The sequence below is a fragment of the Lithobates pipiens genome, unplaced genomic scaffold, assembly GCF_037356315.1.
Source record: "Lithobates pipiens isolate NorthernLeopardFrog02 unplaced genomic scaffold, aLitPip1_a1.2 Scaffold_14, whole genome shotgun sequence".
Taxonomy (NCBI): domain Eukaryota; kingdom Metazoa; phylum Chordata; class Amphibia; order Anura; family Ranidae; genus Lithobates; species Lithobates pipiens.
This window is the reverse complement of record NW_027507728.1, coordinates 3,239,338-3,264,559: the sequence shown is the minus strand read 5'-3', so window position 1 is coordinate 3,264,559 and position 25,222 is coordinate 3,239,338. Positions and strand designations below refer to the sequence as shown.

At 41.4% G+C, this 25,222-nt stretch overlaps 1 protein-coding gene across 1 annotated transcript in view; it reads right to left on the bottom strand.

Moving 5' to 3' along the window:
• Nucleotides 1-20,107: 20,107 nt before the first annotated feature.
• LOC143981369 (carboxyl-terminal PDZ ligand of neuronal nitric oxide synthase protein-like) overlaps nt 20,108-25,222 on the bottom strand; it is a 190,477-nt gene continuing 185,362 nt past the window's right edge. Inside the window, exon 11 of the mRNA XM_077479185.1 lies at nt 20,108-24,787. Coding sequence (XP_077335311.1) covers nt 24,262-24,787 — 526 coding nt within the window. The 3' untranslated portion in view covers nt 20,108-24,261. The remainder of the gene's footprint in view (nt 24,788-25,222) is intronic.

Genomic DNA, 25,222 nt, shown 5'->3' with positions numbered 1-25,222 from the left:
ACATACACTTTAAACCATCTGTCTGTTCTGTTGGCTCTTGTGGATTCTTTTGATGAGTTCTGTGCACACCCGGTGTGGCTGTTAGGAAAGATTTCCACCATTCCTGCTAGATATTTCATTAATTTCATATAATACAGGGTGTAATAGTTGCAGGAGCTTCATCACAAGGAAGGCTGGAACTTTGGTGAGGAGATCTCACTGCTGCCAGAGCTGTTAAACCGGCAGCGGTTGATTTGAACTACAGGCTAATTGGTGTTCAGCTACACTCTGCTAATTGGCAGTGCGATGTCTGTTATTCTGGAATCACACTTGTGCCATCTTCAATGTCAAAGGCCACTTCTGTTCAGCCAGGGATGCTTAAATTAAATCCCCATCAGTAATAAAACTTGCACATCAGCCATCTATACACTTTAAATAGAAAAGGTTTGCAACGGGACTATAAATGTGCCAACACAATTAGTAAAAAAATACCAGATTTTATTTTATCATATTAAAATTGCATATAAAAACATCAAGACAGTATCCATATGATCTGTCTCGGTGTTGTTTATTGGCCTCCGTCTGCGGTTTGCCCTTCATTGTCCCCATTCAGTTAGCATCGCCTTTACTCCTTGACGATTACTTAGTGGGAATGGCTGATGGAGCGGAGATCTTCCATTGGCCGCCCATCACTGATGAGGATTTTCCAACATGATGCTGATGGAGTCACCTCGCATGAGCGTGATGTCATATCCAGCCCGGGCTGCGCATCGGTTACCTCGGGCTTCTGCTTCCCCATCGGCAAGATTGTACGCCGGGAGAATGGGGGGGGGGGGGTATAAATGGAGCCTCGGATGTGGCTTCAGCTTTTTTCAATACTCTTTATTCCAAATTTTTCTAAAGCCCCATACACACTATCAGTTTTTCTGCTGAGTTTTTCCTTCAGGTTTACCAAAACCATGTAATGTAGTGCAAAGGCCTGCCTGATTACATACAAATTGAAACTCCTAAGGTTTGACCTCATATTATATGGTTTTGGTAAATCTGAAGGAAAAACTCAGCAGAAAAACTGATAGTGTGTATGGGACTTTACATATTCATTTACATAGTTTTACATTTTATTTTATTATATTATATTTTTATTACTATATAATTCCCCATATGTTTCCAATTACATTTCCATTCTCTCTTAACATTCATTCCATTCCCTCTCATCCACCTTATAGTCACTTTATACCATGTTTTCAGGTATTCCTGTATCCATTGTTAAATAGGATCTATTCCACTTTGCCCATATGTTTTCATATCTCTGCACATTTCCCCTTTGTTCATACATTAATCTTTCACGTGGTAAAACCTGGTTTACTGCTCTCACCCATTTACTTGGTGTCAGTTGTTTTGGCTGGATCCATTTCTCTACTATTTGTTTTCTTGCCAGAAATAATACTTCTTGCAGAAACATCCTAATATATCTGCATCCTCTTTCCTCCTTTAGTACTCCCAGCAAACAAAGTTCAACCGTAGCCTGAATAGGTCTATTTGTAACTTTTTCTAATTTCTTGACCACCTGCTGCCAGTATCTCCCTATATTACCACAATACCACATTGCGTGGAGGAAGTCTGCACACCCCTGCCCACATTTTGTGCAGTTTGGTGCAGGCACCCTCCCCATTCTATACAACCTATTCTGACCTAGGTATGTCCGATATATTATATTTAAGTGGATTATCCTGTTGTTCATTGCCAGGGATACTTTCAAGTGGGGTGAGCAGATTTCATCCCATTCCTGGTCATTCATATCTTGGATAGCTGCCTGCCATTTATCCCTAAAGCCGCGTACACACGGGCGGATTGTATGGCCTACTTAGTCCGTCATACAATCCGACGGACAGTCCGTCATACTTTCGAATGAACGGACTTGACCACACACGGATGCACAAACAGTCCGTCGAAAGCTTGCGCGATGACGTGTACAGCACGTACGACGGGACTAGAAATAGGAAGTCCAATACACAGCAATGCAACCTTTCGCCGTGTAAATCCTCTCTGAGCATGCGCCATTCTTAGTCCGTCGAACTAGCCTGCTGACGAGCGGATTGTCCGCTGAAACCAAAGTATGACGGACAGTATTACGGAAATTCCGAAATACTTAGTACGCCAGACTGCACGCTGAAAAAGTCCGCTGAAGCCCACACACGAGCGGACTGTCCGCTGAAATGTGTTTCGACGGACTAAGTTGGCCATACAGTCCGCCCGTGTGTACGCGGCTTTACTCTCACTGGTTCACCACTTATTTTACTCTGTAGAAGATGTGAGTATAGTTTGGATACTAATCCCTATGGTCCCTGTGATCTCAAAATACCTATGAGAGGGTATTTAGATCTTTTTAGTTTCTTTCTTCTAAACTGTGCCTGTAGTACTTGTCTAAGCTGTAGATACCTATAGAACTGTTTACTCGGTAGGCTATATTCTTTATAGGATTTCATAGGATAATGTTATATTTTTATTGTACATCTGACCAATGGTTGTTACCTTAATCTTTTACCAAAATGTACTATCCTCAAATGTTTCCAAATGCTCAAATGTTGGATTATTCCAAAAGGCAGTTTCTGGTGGGATGTCCGTAAATCCCGTCAGTTTTTTTTGCCTCCTTCCAAACTACCCTAGCCAGCTTTAGAATGGGAATTTTTGCTCCCACCCTTCTCAAATTAGTTGTTTCTAGTCCTACCAGAAGATCATCTACCTGCATCCTGCTTAATAAATATTACTCTACCCAACATCTTAAATGTTTCAATTGCCCTGCCATATAATATAAATATAAATCTGGCAGTGCCAGCTCTGCTGCTGTTTTGGGTCTTTGTAACGTATTGAGTTTTAATTTCCATCTACCATATGCCCAGATAAACCTAGTCACCTGGGAATGAAATTTTTTAAATATCTGTTTTGGCATTTTTACTGGGGAATGTGCAAACACATACAAGCACTTAGGCAATATAATAGACTTAATCAACTGTATTCTTCCTGCCATTGATACCGGTAGTTTTATCCATATTCCCAGTTTTTTCTTGACATATTCCACCAAGGGAACAAACAAAACAAAAGAAATAAACCAGCGCTAAATAACAGTTCCTTAACACACACTGCAGCTGAAATACTGAGGGTCAAATTACCAAATCCCAGAACAATTCATCATAAAAAAGCAGTACAGCGCAGATACTTAAGCTAAATCATTAGAAAAAACGAATAAAAATAAAACACAAGAAGCAGTCCATTCACTATAGATAAGAAGATAACGAGCTCAGCAAAAAAGCCCTGAGGTATCCAGTGAACCAGGTGATCTATGCATCAGATATGGTGACTTGAATGACACCCTCCACCACCGATAGAAATAGCCCCTCACCTCAGGAGATGGACCCCTGAGTAAATTAGACAGGTCTAATACAGCGTTCCCCTTAAGGGGTTAATAGATCCAAATCCTGGTTTCACTTGTAGAGCTTGCCGTATCTCTAGTATAGCATCATCATTTTCCTTCCTGGTATTTAATCACTGCTCTCCTCATATGCTCAGTACTAGGGATGAGCCAAACACCCCCCCCCCCCCCCCGTTCGGTTTGCACCAGAACCTTCGAACGGACCCAAAATTCATACGAACTTTGGAACCCTATTAAACTCTATAGGACTCGAACGTTTGAAATCAAAAGTGCTAATTTTAAAGGCTAATATGCAAGATATGCAACAGACAACACCAGCAATAAGGGGTATCTTCAGGTGTATACTGTGCTGTAGGCACAAAACACCCACTAACTCCTGCAGATGCCTGTATTAGAGAAAAACAGCAATAAAGAGTAGATACAGGTGTATACTGTGCTGGAGGCACACAACACCACTTTAACTTTAAGATGCCTGAGAAAAGAACACACTGTCCCTGCCTATGTAGCGCTTTCCCTGCATGCCGGAACATACTACACAAGGCCGCCATGCTAGCAGCCTTATATAGTATGGGGCGTGTACTAAACCCCCTGAGCTATAATTGGCCACAGGCATCCTGCCTGTGGCCAATTATGGCTCTCCTCGCTGCCGGCGCTGTGATTGGCCAAGCATGTGGGGTCACAGTGCATGCTTGGCCAATCATGAGCCAGCAATGCACTGCGATGGCGTAGTGCATTGTGGACCATTCATGCCCTACGAATTTGGTGCAAATGGTCCACAAAGTTCTGAATTTGCCGAACATACGAACGGCCGATGTTCGAGTCTAACATGCGTTCGAGTCAAACACCGAGCTCATTCCTACTCTTCTATATCTTTCTCCATCCCCTCTTTTTGTTCCTCTGTTAATTTCAGGAATTCTAAATCCTCCAGATATTTCTCTATCTCTTCTCCTGTGCATGCCAATGTTGATGTATACATATTAACATAATATCTTTGAAAGCTCAAAGTATCTCCTTTGCTGCATTAACAGCCTCCCCTTTCTCGTTTCTCACCTCTGAGATTGCTAATGATGATGATTGTTGTTTTATCAAATAATTTAATATCTTATTAGCTTGCTCAAAGTTTTTTTGTTTTTGCTGGAACCTCTTGCGTTTAGCATTGGCTATTAATTGGTTCTTATACTGGCGCGCTAATCTTGCCCATCTTATCTGATTCGAGGGATCTGTTATAAACTCAGCTTCTGCCTGTGCGCATAACTCTACCAATTCCTCTTCTTCCTGTCTGGTGAGTTTTATGTATGATATTGTAGATCTTGTTATCCCTCTTTATTATACCTTAAAGGTATCCCAGAGCGTACTCTCCATTTTTCTATTCCCGTGGGCTTCCAGAAACAATACCATCTGCTCCGGTATTCTATTGTTTAGTCCAATCTGAGTTAACCAATGGGATTGAATCCTATAGCCTGGGCATCTTCCTCTAGACCTATTTTTAAATCAAAAATCAACCCAGAGTGGTCAGACACCCCTCTGGGCATATATGTAACAGATTGCACTATTGGGAGTATCTTCTCATTCCCCAAGGCCAGGTCTATTCTAGACATGCACCCTCTTCCTGGTGCATGCCACGAATAGGATCTAGCATTCGGGTTTCTAATCTTCCATATAGCAAACCATCCGACTTCGTTTATACATTTTTCCAATACCTTGGACCCTACTGTTCCCTTTTGAATATTTTTCCCAAACCTATCCATCTTTGGGTTTAACCACATGTTAAAGTCTCCCATACATATATTGCCTCTGGATATTCTGACATAAATAACATTGCTTCCTTTAATATTCCCATTGTAGCAGGTGGGGGGGTTATATATCCCCATGCTGACAAATGGCAGTGAATGTACCAGGGCAAAAACAAAAACATATCTCCCATCCGGATCCTTCTTTACCCTGATACATTCCCATGTCACCGCTCGATGCACCATAAGGGAAACCCCTCTTGAATAAGTTGTGTGGCATGAATGACTCAACCGTTGTATCCAAGGCTTTTTTAAATGGTCAAATCTTTCTTTAACCAAGTGTGCTTTTTGGATAGAAATTATTTTGGCTTGCACTACTAATTTCTGTAAAGATCTGTGTTCATTTTAATTGCGTGCCCATGCCTCTTACATTCCATGAAAAAAAACAAGTGCACTGACTACTCATATTTACTATTTTTTGCCATCTTTTCCTGATTCCTAAATCCCCTTTTCCTTGTGACTATTCTCCTATCTACATACCCCTCCCCCCTCCCTCTTATCCCTTCTCCACTCATCCATTCATCTTTCTTCCACATAACAAATTTTAGGGCATTATCAACATATTGCATTTTCCCTTATATAGGTAATTCATATCAATTTCAGCCTTTCTGCTCCTCAACTCCCCTATTTTCCTGAGAGAGAACAGGGTAAAAGGGGAGGGAGAGAAAAAAAGAAAAGAAAAGGGGGGGTATATATACCCCCCTCTCATTTGTGTCCTCATGTGTCACCGTTTATCCATGCATGTGTGTCTTTCTGTGTCATCCTACCATTTGTGTGTTTTTTTTTTGTAATGGATGTGGCTTCAGTTTGCCACGATCGTTGCCCTAGGAGGGATTGGCCTCTCTGTGCACATTAAAACTTGAACGTTTAATGGCAGGTGGGTGCTGGATGTAAACAAGGTACTGAACCCTCTGTGCACCATATTTTCTTTGGTATTCCTTGCTCCTTCTAGTGATCCCTATGTGGCTCAATCCTCTATCCATCAAGCATTTAATATGTATATAAAGTAACTGCATCAGTCTGTGGGGTTATTCCCATCCCTTACATAGATGACAAGTATGTGTATCATTTCTATTAAATATTGTGTGATTATCCCTAGTGATTGCTTCCTTTCGATTACCTACACAATTAGTGTAGATGTTGATGCACTGTAACTACTACCTACATTTCCCTTCTATAGGTATAGGCGGGTCTGGGGCTCTCCTGTTCTCCCCTGTGGCTTGCTGATGTCTCCTTGAAATTCTCTAGGATTGCTTGATCTTTGGATTGATTTGGATTGTTTTGATACATTGCAGGTGAGGGAACTTTCAGGGTGACTTATGAGAAGGATACTGTTTATACTGAATATATGCCATATATGTGAAATATTTAATGTATAATCACCTTCATTTGGTGCTTCATTTGTCATTGTGTGTTTTTTGTTCTTGCTTTTTCAATGTCTGTATCGACGGATATATTGTTTTTTTGAATCTTTAGTGATTCCATATGCAGTATAAACGTTCACTCTCCTGAAGAAGCCATAGCCTGGCGAAACATGTTGAGAGAAAATACTGCATCATTGTATAAGATCATATGGATACTGTTGATGTTTTTATACGCAATTTTATTGCGATATAATAAAATTTTGTATTTTTACTACTTGTGTTGGCACCTTTAAAGTCCCATTTCAAACCTTTTTCTATTGATTGCTGCTGTGTGGGATGTGGTGCCGGGGTTTTTCAGATATATTCTTCTACACTTTTTTCATGTTTCTGGTCGTGAGGTGCAGAAGAGATTGTTCTCAAAGGTTAGAATTCAAATTTCTAACTTTGGCATTCATTGAAAGAAGGAAAGGCCTAGTATAGATATCTCTATATTGTGTGCAATTTCTAGTATTCTGTGCAGAATCCGCAGGAGCTGGGAATTGTTTTAGGAGGCCCAAAACATTGTAAAGAGTTGTTTTTGAATAGCGTTCTTTGTAGAGAGATCCTTTTTGAACTCTGAGTGATAAGTCTATGCTGTGGGAAGGAATGGGGCTAGTAATCGTTGCCCATCTGAAGACAGTTTCTAATTGTCAAGTCTGAGCATTTACCTCTACTGTTTTATGATGCTCTTATTTTTATATTTAATATGAATTTCTGGATCTTGCCAATTTCTCCACAGTGCAGGTGCATGGAATTGAAAACCTGGAAAAGTTGATCACAGAACAAAGCATAATTGAGAATGATTATCCTGCCGACTCCTCCGGCTGTCTGAAGATTATTATAATTATTCTATAAATAGTACCATTAATGTCAGTGCAGGACCAATATTAAGCCAGTACTGGAGGCCCAGATGTTTAGTTGGGATAAAGAAACTGTTAAACTTGAAGAATGTGAGAATGCAAAAAATAAAATTTTCACCCTCAAAGTGAACAGACGGTCGATGCGTTGGCTGACAGACATAGATACATTTTCTCTTAGGGCCGGTTCACACTGCGGGCGATGCGAGGCGACACGACTTGCCTCGCCGCGATCTGACAAGTCGCCCTCCGTTCTGTACAATGGAACCGTTCTGAGAGGAGCGACTCGAGTCGCTCCGACTCAGAAAAAAGGTTCCTGTACTACTTTTGGGCGACCTCGGGGCGACTTGCATTGACTTCTATACAGAAGTCATTTGCAAGCCGCCGCTGAGGTCGCGACGAGGCAAGTCGGTGTCGCCTCGCATCGCCCGCAGTGTGAACCGGCCCTTACAGTGTCCACGCAACAATGATCCAACAAGAACTGGCATATCAAGCTTTTATCCAAGGTCACAAAACTAAATATACACGAAAGTGCAGACTGCATGGCTTTGAAAAATGCCGTTCCCAATATCCAGTGCCTGGATTGGCACTCTACTGACCAGAAAACAATTTTTACCTGGCCCCTCACAAGCTGCTGTCCACAATTAAGTGGCTATATAGTGGCTATTATAACAAGGCCTGGGCAAAATAGTTTGGCAGTGCTGCTGTTCTCTCCACCCAAGAAGCCTCATATTGTATGCAGACTACATTTCCACATATGATCATTTGAATATGGGGGGTGGGTGGTGTTGGGGAGCTCCATTGCTACAGGTGTTCTTTATTTATTTCCCATTATAGTCTTTTTTTTTTTTTTTCCCCCAGAAATTTGTGCTTTCATATTGTATGTAAAGAAGTGAGGAATAGGGTAGGGGGGATTTTTTATACGGTACACATTATAACAATATGATACGTACAATAGATTAAAAATTCTTATTTATTCAATATACATTAAAAAAATATTTAAAATAATATGCGAAAATTATACAGACAGTTGTATGCGCATAATTTAATTGACCGGAGGAATCCCAATGGTAGATGTTGATGGAATAATTGCACTTGTACCCAACATGTTTCGCATTGAGCTTCTTCAGGGGAAACGTGCAACTAACACCAAATTTATAAAAAGAGAAAGAAAAACATATTTAGACTAAACACGAAACAATGTATATTCATTGTGTTTAGTCTAAATATGTTTTTCTTTCTCTTTTTATAAATTTGGTGTTAGTTGCACGTTTCCCCTGAAGAAGCTCAATGCGAAACATGTTGGGTACAAGTGCAATTATTCCATCAACATCTACCATTGGGATTCCTCCGGTCAATTAAATTATGCGCATACAACTGTCTGTATAATTTTCGCATATTATTTTAAATATTTTTTTAATGTATATTGAATAAATAAGAATTTTTAATCTATTGTACGTATCATATTGTTATAATGTGTACCGTATAAAAAAATCCCCCCTACCCTATTCCTCACTTCTTTACATACAATATTATTGGGGGATGAGGTACCTATGCTGCTAGGGTGTCACTGGGGTATTGGACCTAACCCTTTCTAATGTGCTTTCATATTATTCACACACCTGGGAATATTGGGTATATTATGCCGCGTACACACGACCGGACTTTCTGACAGACTAGGTCCGACGGACATTGGGCAGTGTTCCGACGGACTTTCCGAACGAAGGGACTTGGCCACACATGAATGGACTAAGTCCGTTTGAAAGGCCATTTGTTTTGAACATGATGACGTAAGACGGGACTAAAAAAGGAAGTTCAATAGCCAGAAGCCAATAGCTTCCCTTGCGTCGTATTTGGTCTGTCGGACCAGCATGCAGATTTTCCCGATGGGAATTGAGTCCGTCGGGCAGATTTGAAACCTGTTCTATTTCTAGGTCTGTCAGATTTTTTTAAAAGAAAAAACTATCGGATTAGCCCACACACCATCGGATTGTCCGACGGACCTAGTCTGCCGGAAAGTCCGGTCATGTGTACGCAGCATAAATGTTCATCCATGTAGCAGCGTCATCTCTATGCCTTGGTGTGAGCATACCAGATCACCTGCATTTCTTTGAGATATAGAGCAAATTTCTTTATTTTCATTCCTTTTTCCTCCAGAAACAAAATGGGCTAGTATGAACAAATTATTTTTGACTTAATGTTAAACTTTGCAGAAAGGAGCATTTTTCTTCTTACAAGAGAAGTATTTAAAAAAAAAGAAAAAGCAATATAATATACAATATTATATAATAATTAATCAATCATACTCGCCTAGATGGCTGGAGCACTGATCCCAGGTGCAGCTGTCCCTCACTGCCTCGAAGACCGAGAATTGAGCAATTAAACACAGCTGATCGCTCAGCTCTTAGTCTTCAGAGAGCTGGTGATCGTCAGTCACCAGCTCTCTGCTCTGCCCCTCCAGTTCTCACTGGAGTGCTGGGTTGTGGAAGGGGTGGGAGGGGCTTGCTCAGGCTCCCAGTGGCTCACTGAGAGTCCAGCTCTTTCCTAAACTTGGCCTGGCTGAGTGACATCAGCTGACAGCAGGCTTTAGCCCGCTGTCGGCTAAAAACATGTCTCGGTCGTGTGGAACGAACTCTACTCCTGTGATCCATATGAGAAGAGAAGCCAAAATAGTTTTGGCTTATACTTCTCCTTTAATAAGAGCATGAACTGTAGGTAACTGCAAAATTGTTTTTCTCCTAATGCTGATCTTACCTCTTCCGTCTCATCTGTCTCTGGAATGGTAGGGGACACAGGAACCGGTCATAAATTTATAGTCAGAATTCATCTCTGTGTAATAAGGGGGGTGCTAATCAAAGAGCAGAGGCTAATTAGGAGAAGTATTGACGGGTAATTTGGTTCAGTTACTTGATGTGATTGATTTGCCTTTTTGGTTTTTCACAAATCCATCAAAGCGCAGCCCATCAGCACAGAGAAGCAGATTTAGTGCATGTGTCTAAAGGCTTTTGTTTACGTCAGAATTGCTTTTCTTATTATAACAAGTCTATTTGAACACAAAGACAGCTAAAAGAGGAAGTAAAGGCTATTTTTTTTTAAATGCAACCTGCAAGGCAAAGGCATAATGAGCTAGTATGCATAGCATACTAGCTCATTATGAATAACTTACCTGAGAACGAAGCCCCCGAATTGGTCCTCCTCCTTTATCTTCGCCACTGCCATGTATCCCGGAGTGACTTCCGGGTCTCGCTGCTCCGGCGCTGTGATTCGCTGGAGCTGCGATTACATCACTCCCGTGCATGCGCATAGGACACGAGCGGCATATCGCCGTAATCTGCGGCGTGCTCAGTGTGCCTGCGTGCCGCTGTCTACGGTGCCTGTCTTTTTGTAAATATCTCCTAAATCGTGTAGATTTAGGAGATATTTCTTGGACTTACAGGTAAGCCTTAATCTAGGCTTACTTGTAGGTCAAGTGGTTTGTAAGGGTTTACAACCACTTTAACGGCCTGTTCACACCATCTTCGCACAGGAGCGTGCTGTGTGTTCCTGTGCAATTCTGGGCGGTGTGATCTCAGCCCATTCTTCTTGAATGAACTAAAATCGCACCACACCAAAGTAGTGCATGCACTACTTTTTAAAACGCACTGTATCTGGATTGCATGGTACAAAGGTACAATATGATCTGGTGTGGGCAAAAGCACTGTATTTGTGACCTGTGCTTGCGTTTTTTTTTTCTATTGACATCTTCTGCAGATGGCGTGCGATTTTCATGCGGTCTGAATCATACATGGTGTGAACTGGCCCTAAAGCATACTAAATACAGGTCAACTGCAGTTCAAAAGCACTGAATACTGAATTCAAAATGATCTCAGAAGAATCTTAAACTGATATCAAAAGAACATTGCATGTGTCCATCGACTCAAATGCCTAATATCCTAATGCTTATATTGTTCAGTGTACTGCAGCTTTATCTCTGTCAGGGACAGCGAGAACAGATGCTCTAGATCAGTGGTTCTCAGGACCCACTAATGTCGGCCATACACGGTTCGAACTTCGAAAATCGTATCTAAGAATTTTCGTATGAATTTCGCGCCATTAGTGGACTGCAACAACAGCCGCTTTTCGCATGGAAATCAAATTTGAGGAATCAGACATGTTGGACATTTTTAGAAAAACCAAACTATTTTCTAATCAATGATGGGAGAATCGTGAGAGAAATGTAATAAGAAAAGAAAATTTACGGAGAGAAAAGAAGATTCCCGGACCTTGCTGTAGGTTTGAAGCCAGAGATATAGGGGGTTGAGATATCTTAGAAAATGGTTTTGAAAAGGCTCCTCCAAGAAGATTTGTTTCAGATTTTAAGAATACTGAAATATGCAAATCAGTTTTTACTCTAGAAAAAAACCCTAAAAATGAAAATGAGTCTTATTTGCTTCTTCAGAAGATAAAAAGGAGGCGGCATCCATAGAAGAAGGAACAGCCAACATGATGCAGGATGCACATAGTATGCTATGAACAAGTGAAGGGAATCAGGCAACTCTGCTAGAAGCATTTAAACCATGTACAAGAATTGACCAGTCCTAGGTTCTAATCAGTGCAGTCTAAGCCCTTGTACACACGGTCGGACATTCCGACGGAAAACGTCAGTTCGGAACCGCGTTGTCGGATAATCCGACTGTGTGTGGGCTCCATCGGACTGTTTCCGTCGGAATATCCAACGGACAAAGTTTTAGAGCTGGGCTATAAAATTTTCTGACAACATCGATCTTGTCCGATTGTGTGTAGAGAATTCCGATCGGACAAAGTGCCACGCATACTCAGATCAAATTCCTAGACCAAAGCTATTGGCTACTAGCCTGAACGTAGCCCCGTCGTAACGAAATAACGTCATCACATTACGTACGATCGGATTTTCTGACAACTTTGTCCGACCGTGTGTATGCAACACAAGTTTTGGACAAAATCCGACAGATTTTGTTGTCGGAATGTCCAACTGTGTAAACAAGGGCTAACTGCTGGGGCTTTGGCTGCATACAGCGGTCTTGCGATGGGGCTTTGGCTGCATACAGCGGTCTTGCGATGGGGCTTTGGCTGCATACAGCGGTCTTGCGATGGGGCTTTGGCTGCATACATACAGTATGCTACATACCTCACTATGGAGGGTCCCTGGTACACTGTATTTTTTTTTTCCATGTAGTAACTGCCAGCATGTTCTGTGTTGGATATTTGCCATTACTAGCCCACAATGCAGCAAAAACATAGGGGCAATATAAAAGTGCTATATAGAAAAATAATTTTATTTAACGGTAGTTGAGCAGCAAATACATGAAGGGATTTCAGTGGAATTTAGGTGGAAAAACTGATAAACAAGCGTTACAGAATCTGGTACACCATGCAGAATGACATTTGCTATAATCCTTCCTGGCCCAATGGATTATACAGATGAATAATCCCAAAGTGGCCGACCATATTTATCAAGAGCCCACAGCTGCCTCTGCAATGATTTGCTACTTATATCCCCTTTCAGCCATCACCCCAACATTGACACACAGAGTCTAAAACGGGTATTTCCATTCAGCGGGGCATTGTGATCGTGACACAAATCCGACAGATTATAGGAAACGTCTTTCATTATAGTTAATAAATAAGAAGCTATGAGAAGAAGTACAATAGCAGAAATAAGTGTAAATCTTTTCCAGAAAAAAAAAAAAAACTGTTCAGAGATGGCATATTGTGTTCTGCCCCCTACTGGAAACTCTGCATGCATCCAGATATTTGAACAATTATAAAAAGAAATAATTCCACCAGTGATCTCGGAGAAACCACTCAGGGGAATTTATGAAAACTGGAGCAGAAAGAATCTGAATCTGGAGCAGGTTTGCATGATAACCAATCAGCTTCTATTGTCAACTTGTTTCAGTCAGGCTTTGAAAATGAAAGATTGAAGCAGATTGGTTGTTATGCACTGCAGCTTCAGATTCTGTCTGCTCAATTTTTTATTTTTTTTATAAATGCCTTCCATTGTATGTTACGTATTTTCATAAACTAAGTATAAAATAGATTAAGGCCCCTTTCACACGGGGCGGATCAGTAATGATCGGCCCCGTGATGATCCGCTTGCTCAGCGGGGAACGCTCCGTTGTCCCCGCTGAGCCGGCGGCGGACAGGGCGGTCTCCGCACACTGTGCAGGGACCGCCCTGTCAGCTCTCCGCTCTCCTCTATGGGGATTGGATGCGCACGGACCGTCTGTCCGTGTTCATCCGATACGCTCTGCAGACAGATAGAAAAATAGGATTTTCCTCCGTCTGCAGAATTGGACAGTAGCGGAGGCGGACGAAATCGTGTGTCTGCGGATGTTCATCCGCAGACACCCGCTATCCCATAGGGATGAATGTATGTCCGTATTTCATCCGCAAACGGATGGATGAAATACGGACATATCGTCCGCATGTGTGAAAGGGGCCTTAGAGGATTATCAGGAGAGCATATAAGAAACAAAGGCAGGGCAACACTTGGCACCCTTAAGCTTTCATTTGCTTAAAATGGTAACCAGCAAAGCAGAATGAACCCATTTATTTATATAACCTGTAAAATGTATTACTGGTAGCACTTTGCAGACTCCTAGCAAATTATTTCTAGCACAGACCTCTTTTTTTTCTCCTGTATTTCCAGTTAGACTAATTTCTCATTTTAATTTAGCAATCAATAAAGTATAGTTTCAGAAACTTCCTGAAAAAAATCTTGAACATTTTCCTTACATTGTGTCACCACCACAGGAATACAAAACATCTGGAATCCAGCTTCCCTTCATAGTCCATTTTGTGTAAGTCAGGCCAAGCCTTATGAAAGAGAAACTCCCTGTAACAAACACAACACTAAAGGGTTGATCTCTAATGCCGCGTACACACGATTGGAATTCTCGTCGGAAAAAGCTCTGATGGTTTTCCCGACGGAATTCGGCTCAAGCTGTCTTGCCTACACGCGGTCACATCACATTCCGATAGTTTATAACGCGGTGACGTACAACGCGTACGACGGGACTAGAAAAAGGAAGGCGTGTCGGAATTGCATACACACGATCGGAATTACCGATAGAACGTTTTCCCGTCGGGAAAATTGAGAACATGCTATAAATTTTTGCCTGCCGGAAAATCGGACAGCTAAATTCCGATGGAGCGTACACACGGTTGCATTTTCCGATGAAAAGTTCTCATCTGTCTTTTTCTGGCCGTAATTCCGATCGTGTGTATGCGGCATAAATAATTTGCATAGCCATTTGCCCTTTAAAAGTGAATGTACATTCATTCTGTGTGAATGAAGATAAACAAGCTCTACCCTGTGATGTCCAAATGTAAATAATTAATTTTAGATTTAATCGGTTTTTATTCTTTTTTTTAAAGAAAGAAAGTACAATTCACAGTGTATCAAATAAACATCATGAGAATAAAAGATAACATTTTCAAAATATATATCAAAACAGGAAGAAATACACACACAGTAGAGCTGCGCGATTCTGGATAAAATTAAAATCTAAATTTTTTTGCTTAGAATAAAGATCACAATTCTCAGGCATAATATCTTTCACATTATACAAAAGAATTGGGCTAACTTTACTGTTTCGTTTTTTTTAAATTCACTGAAGTGTATTTTTTCCTAAAAAAAAAATGCTTTTGAAAGACAGCTGCGCTAATACAGTGTGACATAAAATACTGCAATGAACTACACTGCAGAGTACATGAGCATCATGGGAAATGTAGTTCCAAAACATCGGGGGTGCCAAGGTTCGCCATCACTGCTCTGGGGTCTCTGCTAAAGAAATATATATAATGTTTCAGGGTTCTAAGTAATTTTCTAGCAAAAAATACAGATTTTAACTTGTAAACAACAAGTGTCAAAAAAGTTTTAGTCTTTAAAGTGCCTGTAAAGACAAAGGCATAACGAGCTAGTATGCATTGCATACTAGCTCATTATGAAATACTTATAACTCATGAAATACTTACCTTAGATCAAAGCTCTTGCAGCGGACCCCGACATGTCTCCTGGAGTTATTTCTGGGTTTGCGGGCTCCAACGCTGTGATTGGCCATAGCTGCGATGATGTCACTGGCTACTGAAGAAATGTCGTTTCTTCAGTGCGAATATGCCGATGCCGATGATGGCACATGGGGATACAGTGACTATCTCCTAAACTGTGCAAGTTTGTGAAAAGTGGTGTAACAGGCTTTCACACAATTTTACAACTTTATCTTAAAGTTATCCACCACTTGTTTTTGGATAACTATTTCTTTTGTTTCTTACCTTTTCTGAAGTACTGAGTGCACTTCCGTCCTACCTCGGCCACGGCCCATGGCATCATTTCCTCCTGCTCCCCCGCTGCATTCTGGGACCTGTGTGTGTCCCAGAAGACGATGGGGCCATTCAGAAAGCTTGCACATGCGCAGTAGGAAACTGGCCGTGAGGACTGAAGGCTCCACGGCCAGTTTCCCCTAGTTACAATGGCGGCGCCTACATCCGAGCTGACATCATGGGCTCCCTGGACAGGTAAGTGTCCTTATTAAAAGTCTGCAGCTACAGTGTTTGTAGCTGCTGACTTTAAAAAAAAATTTAAAATTGCGGCTGGAACACCGCTTTAAGGCCTCATGCACACTAGACGCAGGTGAAAACTTTGCTCAAAAAAAGCTGAAACGCGCGTTTAGAAACGCGCGTTTTGCCACGTTTGCGTTTATAAAAACATCATGTAGACCCTCCCCAAGCTCTCAAAGCATGTGTTTTTTAACTACCGTATTTATCGGCGTATAACACGCACTTTTTTCCCCTTAAAAGCAGGGGAAAATCGTGGGTGCGTGTTATACGCAGATTCCCCGAAATTCTGAGCCTCTGGGTAGCTTTCAGCTGCCTTCGGCTCTTCAAGGCGACCTTCGGCCGCCTTCGGCTCTTCTTGGCAGCTTTCGGCCGTTCTCGGCAGCTTTCGGCCGTCTTCGGCCGTTCTCGGAAGCCCGCCGAGAACTACCGCACGCCGCCGAGATACACATCCGGCTCTGTATCTCGGCGGCGGCATTTAAAAAAAATAAAATAGACATGGCTGCAATGGGGGACAAGACTGCACTGGTGGACAAGGCTGCATAAGGCTGCAATGGTGGACAAGGCTGCAATGGTGGACAAGGCTGCAGATGACATTGATGGGCATATAAATGTAAGTTTTTTTTTCCCTTAAACTTACCTCCTAAAAGTTTTTTTCCTTAAAATTCCCTCCTAAACTTGGGGTGCGTGTTATACGCCGATAAATACGGTATTTTTGCCATTTTGATCAGAGTGAGCAGCAGCAGTATAGAGAGCAGTTGTACACTTGCATTTGCCTCTCTTTCTGTGGTATATATTTTGAAATGGATCCCATATTGAATATATGTCAGGAAATGCTCCTGATGTTGCTCTTGATGAGACAGTAATGTCGTCGCAGATTTCGTGAGAGGTCCAGAGTCAGAGCTCGTCGATATTGGACCCATCCGTTGATGGGACAGCGAAAGTTGTTGGATATTTCACAAACATGTATGTGCAGCTGCGTACCTACCCCGACAAGTTTTTTAATTTTAGCCAGATGTCCATTGTCACATTTGATCTGCTCTTAGAATTTTTTAGAATTTCAAACATTCACCACACTAGTAAATTATTGCAGAATAGTAGTCATAAGAAGAAGAGAAGATGGAAAAGAAAGAGCAGAAAAATTAAGGGGGAGGGGGGGAGAGAGAATAACCAGGGGATAAATTAGAACCCAACATCACATCTAAGCCCTTGTACACACGGTCGGACATTCTGACAACTAAATCCGTTGCATTTTGTCCGAAGGATTTTGTCCGAAACTGTTGCATACACACGGTCGGACAAATTTGTCGTAAAATCCGATTGTACATAACGTGATGATGTTATTTCGTTACGACGGTACTACGTTCAGGCTAGTAGCCAATAGCTTTGGTCTAGGAATTTGATCTGAGCATGTGTGGCACTTTGTCCGATCGGAGTAGGCTACACATGATTGGAGCATTTTGTCTGAAAATTTAAGGACAAGTTGGAAAACTTGGTCCGTCGGATACTCCGATGGAAACAGTCCGATGGAGACCACACACAGTCGGATTATCCGAAAAAACGGTCCGATAGGACACATTCCGTCGGAATCTCCGACCGTGTGTACAAGGGCTTAGGTTTACCATACCGCTAGAGGAGAATTGGCCATGTGTTGCCATCAAAAATATCCAGTTCACAAATGTGATACAAAGTCCAAAGAGTGAATCCATACAGTGAATCCATACAGTGAATCCATACAGTGAATCCATACAGTGAATTGAAGTGAATCCATACAGAATGTGATCTTATAGGCATCTACTTTGTCATTTTCCCAGGGGACCATACGCTCCATATGACATAAGGAGTCCATTTCACCTGTCCATTGCATTAATGATGGAGTGTCCAATTTACACAAATTTCTGGACATAATGCTATGTGCAGATGTTAGATAATGTTGGAGCAAACCTTTTGTTTTGTTTGTAAGAGCCAGGCAGCATGGACAATAGGGTGATGGTTGGGGTGTTTGGGATTCTTTCCCCCACAAGTTTATAGTAAAACTGTGGGGGCCATAGTTCACGGAGCAACTACACACCTTCATAAATAACGGATTTTAAATGGCAAATACTTAAAGTGGATGTAAACCCTAAATCAAGCAGCCTCAGGTGACACACAGGGATGAAACAAATCTCCCTACATAAGTTTTACATGTATAGCTGCTGTCTTCATCTTTATATACTGTTTAGAAAGTGCACATCCTGTTAGAATTGTATCTTCCTAATTCACCTGTGGGTGTGGATTCTTGCTATACACTGTGAGACAGCTGATTGGAGGAAAGGCACACACCCCCTCTCCCTACACATGCAGAGCTTGCCTGTGACTAGTTCAGCTTTGTGCTAAATCTGTTTAGAGCTCCACCCCTGACACACACTTCAGGCTGCCGTCTCGGAGACCTTGTCAGAATTTATCAGGCTGATAACAGACAAACGGAGCAGGAGAAAGCTACTGGACACAGGGCTTTGAAGAGAGATGAGAAAACTCTGCAGATATATGTGCCCAGCTCAAATTTCGTGAATCGGGTTTACAGCCACTTTAATTTGGCTACTCGGTGGAGCCAAGAGTTATAGGAAATACCTATAATACTTAACACCATTTAATGGCCAAATGTGGTATTTTCTGTTTAAAAGCAAAGATTTACATTCAAACACCACAGGATATAGCCTAATTGCATTTCTTTTTTTTCTTCCACATTCGCACAGAACGAATGTACACACACTTTCACTTTATCTTTTATTAGTAGCTGTAGATTTTAGCTTGACAATTTTAATTTTCCAAAATATTTGGTGGGTATAGGTTGGCAATAATTTATTCCAAAATTTAGCAAAATAGAAACTAAATAGTGCTACCTTTTTATAAGAATGAGCTCAAGTTGTGTTAGCCCTTGTACACGCGGTCGGAGATTCCGACGGAATGTGTCCTATCGGAGCGTTTTGTCGGATATTCCGACTGTGTGTGGTCTGCATCGGACTGTTTCCGTCGGAATATCCGTCGGACCCAATTTTCCAACTTGTTGGAAATATTTTCCGACAAACTGGTCCGATCGGACATACTCCGATCATGTGTAGAGAATTCTGATCGGACAAAGTGCCACGCATGCTCAGATCAAATTCCAACACCAAAGCTATTGGCTACTAGCGTGAACGTAGTCCCGTCGTAACAAAATAACGTCATCACGTTCTGAACGATCGGATTTTCCGACAACTTGGTCCGACCGGGTGTATGCAACAGTTTCAGACACAATCCGTCGGACAAAATCCAACGGATTTGGTTGGCAGAATGTCCGACCGTGTGTACAAGGGCTTACACTCTGAATAGCCTCATACACGTAAAGCAAATGACTAAATATAAATGTAACTGAATCGAACTGTTGAGGGTGGCAAGGCCAGAAACATCCACCTCCTCCTGGGATGGAATAATTATTCTAAATATCTTTACGGTGTTCATCAGAACAGGGGATGACCAGCTGCCAACCTCTAGCAGAAAAAAAGCATATTTGCCAGAAATTAGTAAATGACTTACTTTGTTACCTGAACCTTAGATGTAGATATTACAGTTTATTATCTATGAGAGATTCATTAAAATTCAGCAGCTTAATAAATTAACATTTGTAGACGTGTTCCGGATTGCCCTAGTGCAGTGATGGCGAACCTTGGCAGCCCAGATGTTTTGGAACTACATTTCCCATGATGCCCATCCACTCTGCAGTGTAGTTGAGCATCATGGGAAATGTAGTTCCAAAACATCTGGGGTGCCAAGGTTCACCATCACTGCCCTAGTGCATCCTTCATCCCTTTGCCAAAGAAACATTTTTTGTTTATAGGTCTGACTGTCTTGACTCTCCTCACAGTTCTGGATACAGAGGAAAAAATAAATAAATCGCTGCATCTTTCACAGGTACCCGTCCAGGAACGAAAACTGAAAAATACCTGTAGAGATTGGAGCTACGGGGAAAGGGAGGGACAAGAAATTTAGATCACATGGTATAGACACACACACAAACTTAAGCAAAGAAATAAATATGGACGCAGGCAGGAATAAAATATTTCATTTTATTGAATATCTGTGCAGTATATTGATTATTTCCAATTCCCTAATATCATTCAGCAGAAGCCTACATGTAATATCAGGGCCCAGTGATTATTCACAACATTTGAGACGAAGGATGAAAGCTAGAAGGCCTTTATATTATACTACCAAAAATGAGCCTGTTCCAGAAAGGGAATGGGATGAGGGCAAGGGGTGACCGGAAAGTGGCAGCTGAAGTGGAGGCAGCTGTTTTGGGAACATGAAGAGGCTCCTGCAGACATGGGGGGAGGGGTACCAAATTGTTGAGAGCAAGGATGGTTAAGTATTATTGGGGTGGTGATGTGTACAGACATAATGGTGGGGGCAGGATTAATTGCTGGCAAAGTATCATGAACAGAGGTGGGGTTGTAGTACTTGTAGAGTGTGTGTGGAGTTGCTTGCAGAGTATTGGGGGCAGGTGGAGGGGTTTGATTATTGGCAGCGAGTCATGAGATCAGAGGGGGTATAGTGTTGGCAAAGTGGTGACAGTAAGGGAGCAAAGTGATAGGGATTGGGGGGGGGGGGGGGGCTGCAGAGTGGTGTTGTGTGTACAATTTTTTTTTTTTTTATTTCACTGAAACAAACATTATCTCTAACCAATTAAGCTAATGCCTAATTTATATATTTATTATGATATATATTATGAAAATATATAATACTAATCATGTGACTATTCCAATACTTGTATTCCTAGTAAGTTCATTTTCCAAGATAAGTCATATGTAAAAATACATTATATATATATATATATATATATATATATATTTTAATCTTCATGTAGAGCAGGTGGAGGCAACCACGGCCCGGTTTTGAAACTACAAGTCCCATGAGACATTGCAAGACCCCGACAATCACAGGCATGACTCCCAGAGGCAAAGGCATGATGGGATTTGAAGTTTCAGCACAGCTGGAGGGCCAAGGTAGCCTACACCCTGATGTAGAGTTCATGCTGTTTATGGGGAGGAGCAGCAATGTAAGCACAGCAGGGTCACTCTGTTCTTGATTACCCTGGTCGGATTATGTGGTTTGGGTTAAGAAAATCTTTATTTTTTATTTAATGCTTGAGCTTCTCCTTTATCTCAGAATGAAAGATTTCACTTAACGAACATGGAGGGTAATTTTATACTTGTGAATTTAGTGTAGTCCTAAAGTAAGCTTTTGCTTCAGTGTAAGGGGTGCGTGACTGAAGACGGGTAATATACATTATACAAATTTGAAGTTCTGGAGGATAATAGTGTCCCTTATATATATATATATATATATATATATATACACACACCGTTCAGCATGTTAAATTGTACATTTTTGCTAGTTTTTATTATTTTCTTTAGGACCTTGTGCAGAGAACTTTTTGTAATTGTCTTTTGACTTCTTCCACCTCCCGCTATGCTAAGAGCAACCAATCCCCAGACCTGTCCTAAGCTGCCCATAGATAGATCGAAATTTAGTCAGTTCCACAAGGATTGGACAAATGTTATTTATTTATGCATGCTAAAGCGGCTGGTTTACAGAGGATTAAATCATTTTCTGATTTCTGACCATCACTTTCTACACTGTTCTTTACAGATTATCAACACACATACCTATTCTCCTTCATATCTACGATCCAATCTGCCTTCGACATACCTCTTCTCCTGCGGCCTTCAATTTCACATTCCAATTCCATCAGCTAATGTAGCAATGCCCAGACCCAAATACAGCTTTGGAAAGAATCACTCCTGCCAACTCTATGCCCTGGGCCCCCCCCTTTCTCCTCTGTGCTATTCTATCTCAACTCTGCAAAACCAACCGCTGTTTATGGGAGGAGATCAGGTCATCTCCCCATATTACTGAATACTATTATGCCGCGTACACACGAGCGGACTTTGAGGGATTAAGTCCGACGGAGTTCTGACGGAGTTCCGACAGAGTTCTGACGGACTTTTCGAATGAACGGACTTGGCCACACACAATCACACCAAACTCCGATGGATTCGAACGTGATGACGCACGACTGGACTCGAATAAGGAAGTTCATAGCCAGTAGCCAATAGCTGCCCTAGCGTCGGTTTTAGTCCGTCGGAATAGCACACACACGAGCAAATTTTTCGGTAGGAACTGGGTCCGGCAGAGTTCTGGCGGAAAAATTTGAAGCATGTTCCATTTCTAAAGTCCGTCAGACTTTTGCGAATCAAAAGTCCGTTGCAGCCCACACACGATCGAATAGTCTGCCGGAATCATTCCGTCAGACTTTGGATGTTGAAAAGTCCGCTCGTGTGTACGGGGCTCTATAGTCCCTCGCCACCCTCCCATAATCCTCTCACCCCTGAGAAGGTACAGCCTGTATATAAACCTTTATAGAAATTTGTGTCATTCAGAACTTTCCAATAATCAAAATAAATCTTTAACATGAATGCTACTTTTTTTTCAGGTTTACTCCTCTCGTAAGAAAATACTCTAATAAAGATAGAATTAGTGTAGAACAATTATAATACTTTCCCACTTCTATAGAGGGCGCTATTACAAGTCGCACTATTCCTCCTGCTCGCTCATCACAATAAACTATGACATAAAATCATCCTGGCTGAAAAATACATGTAAAAATCCTCCTTACAAAATAAGCTACAATTTAATGAGGCGCTTCTATTTCATAGATTACATTCTGTGTAAAAATAAATCATATTCTATTTGGTAAACTTTATCTAAATACTAATTTTTATTTTATTGCACTTTAAACTCTCTACAGCCACCCTCTAATATTCTAGTTCTACACTAGATTCTTTGCTGACGCAACCTTAGTGGTGTGCGGAGTACAGTAATCCATAGCAACCATTGCCCATTTGGGCAGATTAAAGAAAGGTAGTCGGTCACTATGGGTTACTCACTATACAGTGTTTTTTTACCTTAGTAAATAAAGTGTGTCTCAACCCAAATACTTCCTATATTCTCTGTACCAACATTTCACAATACAAGTCAGTAAGGAATGTTTTATATTTGGCTCCTTAACACCTACCAGATCCTGCCTGGCAGGGACAGTAAAAGGATATATGCATTCCATAGGGTTCTTCATGGCATACAGAAGCCATATTTCAACCTCATGGCAAGGCGATCCCTATTTCCAGCTCTAGTTTTTCCTCTGAGCACTAGACGGAGTTTCTTCACTCTGAGGAATGCAGGGTGATACCTGGACGGAGTTGGGATTGGCACTGGATTCAGCGTTTGAGCTAGTCACTGTAATCATTCAAACATTTTTCTTCTGTTATAGTTTCATTAAGGAAGAAACAGGTTTTTTTTTTTTTTCTTTGGGTGAATCGGTAGGAAAAATAAAATAAAACAGATTTCTGGGGAAAATGTCACATCCTTCTATATGCATGCCTGATGCCCCATAAACTGGTCTGGCAAAGACCGATGCCAGGTTTAATGGGCTGTACTGCCCGCAGGACTCAATAAAACCTTAAAGGGCCCAAACTGAAAGATTCAGGGTACCATTTCTGAGTCCCAGCTTAATTGCCAACTGTGGAAAGCTGACAGCCTTATCAATTGTTAGATCTAACGGTAATAGGAGCAGGCAAAAGGAAAATCCCCAAGTATGCCTAGTTTATATCCCTTGCCATTTACAAAGTCTTACCAGTCTGGTAAGACCGCTGTGAGTTATTTAGAGAAAGGATCTCTGTATTACTCTTATCAAAACGTATTTTCTTACTACTGGAAAATATTTATTTTAATATTCTGGAGCTTTTCCTTGCCTTGAGCTTTACGTTTTTTTTTACTCCATAAATAGAATTTCCCCAATGTGGACATGCTATACACATACACAGAGCTAATAATCATCACACATATAATGAGCACCTTACAACACACATAAAACAGAAAGTTATACACAGTATTTGTTCCAGTTAAGGACATCTCTGTTCTGTTTTTTCTGTAGGATTTCAGGAGTTTAATTGCATGAGCTTGAGCTGAGGCATCCTCTACACCCAATCAGCAAAAACCTGTCCCTAATATAGACGGCCAGATCACTGCATATGCAACATGTCATACCAGATAATGAGGTGATGAACTGTGATATGCTGCAGTGCTGTTTCTAGTAAGTCATTTTCTACTAAATACAAGTTCCTTTCCACGTATCAACATTTCAGCATCTGCTAATTGCCATTTGTAATAAGCCGCCATTGCTTCTGAACTTCTAGATGATCATCCACACCCATGTCAGGAAACTCATCCTCCGAGAAGCTGATATGAAGACAGGTGTCATTGGCAGAGGAGAATGGGAGGGTGGCCTCCACATTCAGTGGCTTTACCAATCCATTACATGGCGGCGTCTCAGGCACAATGGTTGGCGTGTCTTCCAGGTTGTCGTAACTGCTGGTGATGGAGTGGAAGGTCCTATTCCCCTCGATGGATTCCTGGTGGACAAGCCTCCCCTTTATTGGGGACAGTTCACTGTTTTCAAAGCCAGGGAAATAGGAGTTCTTAAATGATGGGCTAATCTCTTCCATCTCAATGGGTGTTATAGAACAAGAGGTGATGGTGGTGAAACTGGTCAGATTGAGGCTGGTTGGTATGGTCACATTCTCTGTAGATTCATTGACTGAGCCTGATAAGATCTTGGAGGATCTCTTTCTGGAGATGGGAGGAGGAGGAATTAGCTTCGGGATGGCGTGAAGAAGCCTTTAAGACAAAAAAAAAAAACATTTTTGTCAGTTTCAGCTGCATTGTTAATATTTTCACTCTACTCTTTATGGGACATGCCATGAGAGAAATATGTGGGTTGAAAACACCACTTGCTTGGCTGTGATTCTGATTTGGCTTTAATAATTTGAGACACCCAGTAAAAGAAAAGTGAGACATTCTGAGTTCTCTCGCAGAATGATTTTTCCAAGTCACAAGTGACAAAATATTAAAACGAAATACAGCCAGGAGCGATTCTCAAAAACTCAGCTCATATCATAGCCCAGAAGAGGAGATTGCTGCTGAGGTTTCCAGTAAAGAACAGCACAGCGCCTAAAACAGTTTTGTGGTCCTCCTGGTAATGTTCTAAAGTGGTATATGACCTACTGTAAGGCATCTGATTACTAACCTACTTACTGGTAACATGTGCCTTAC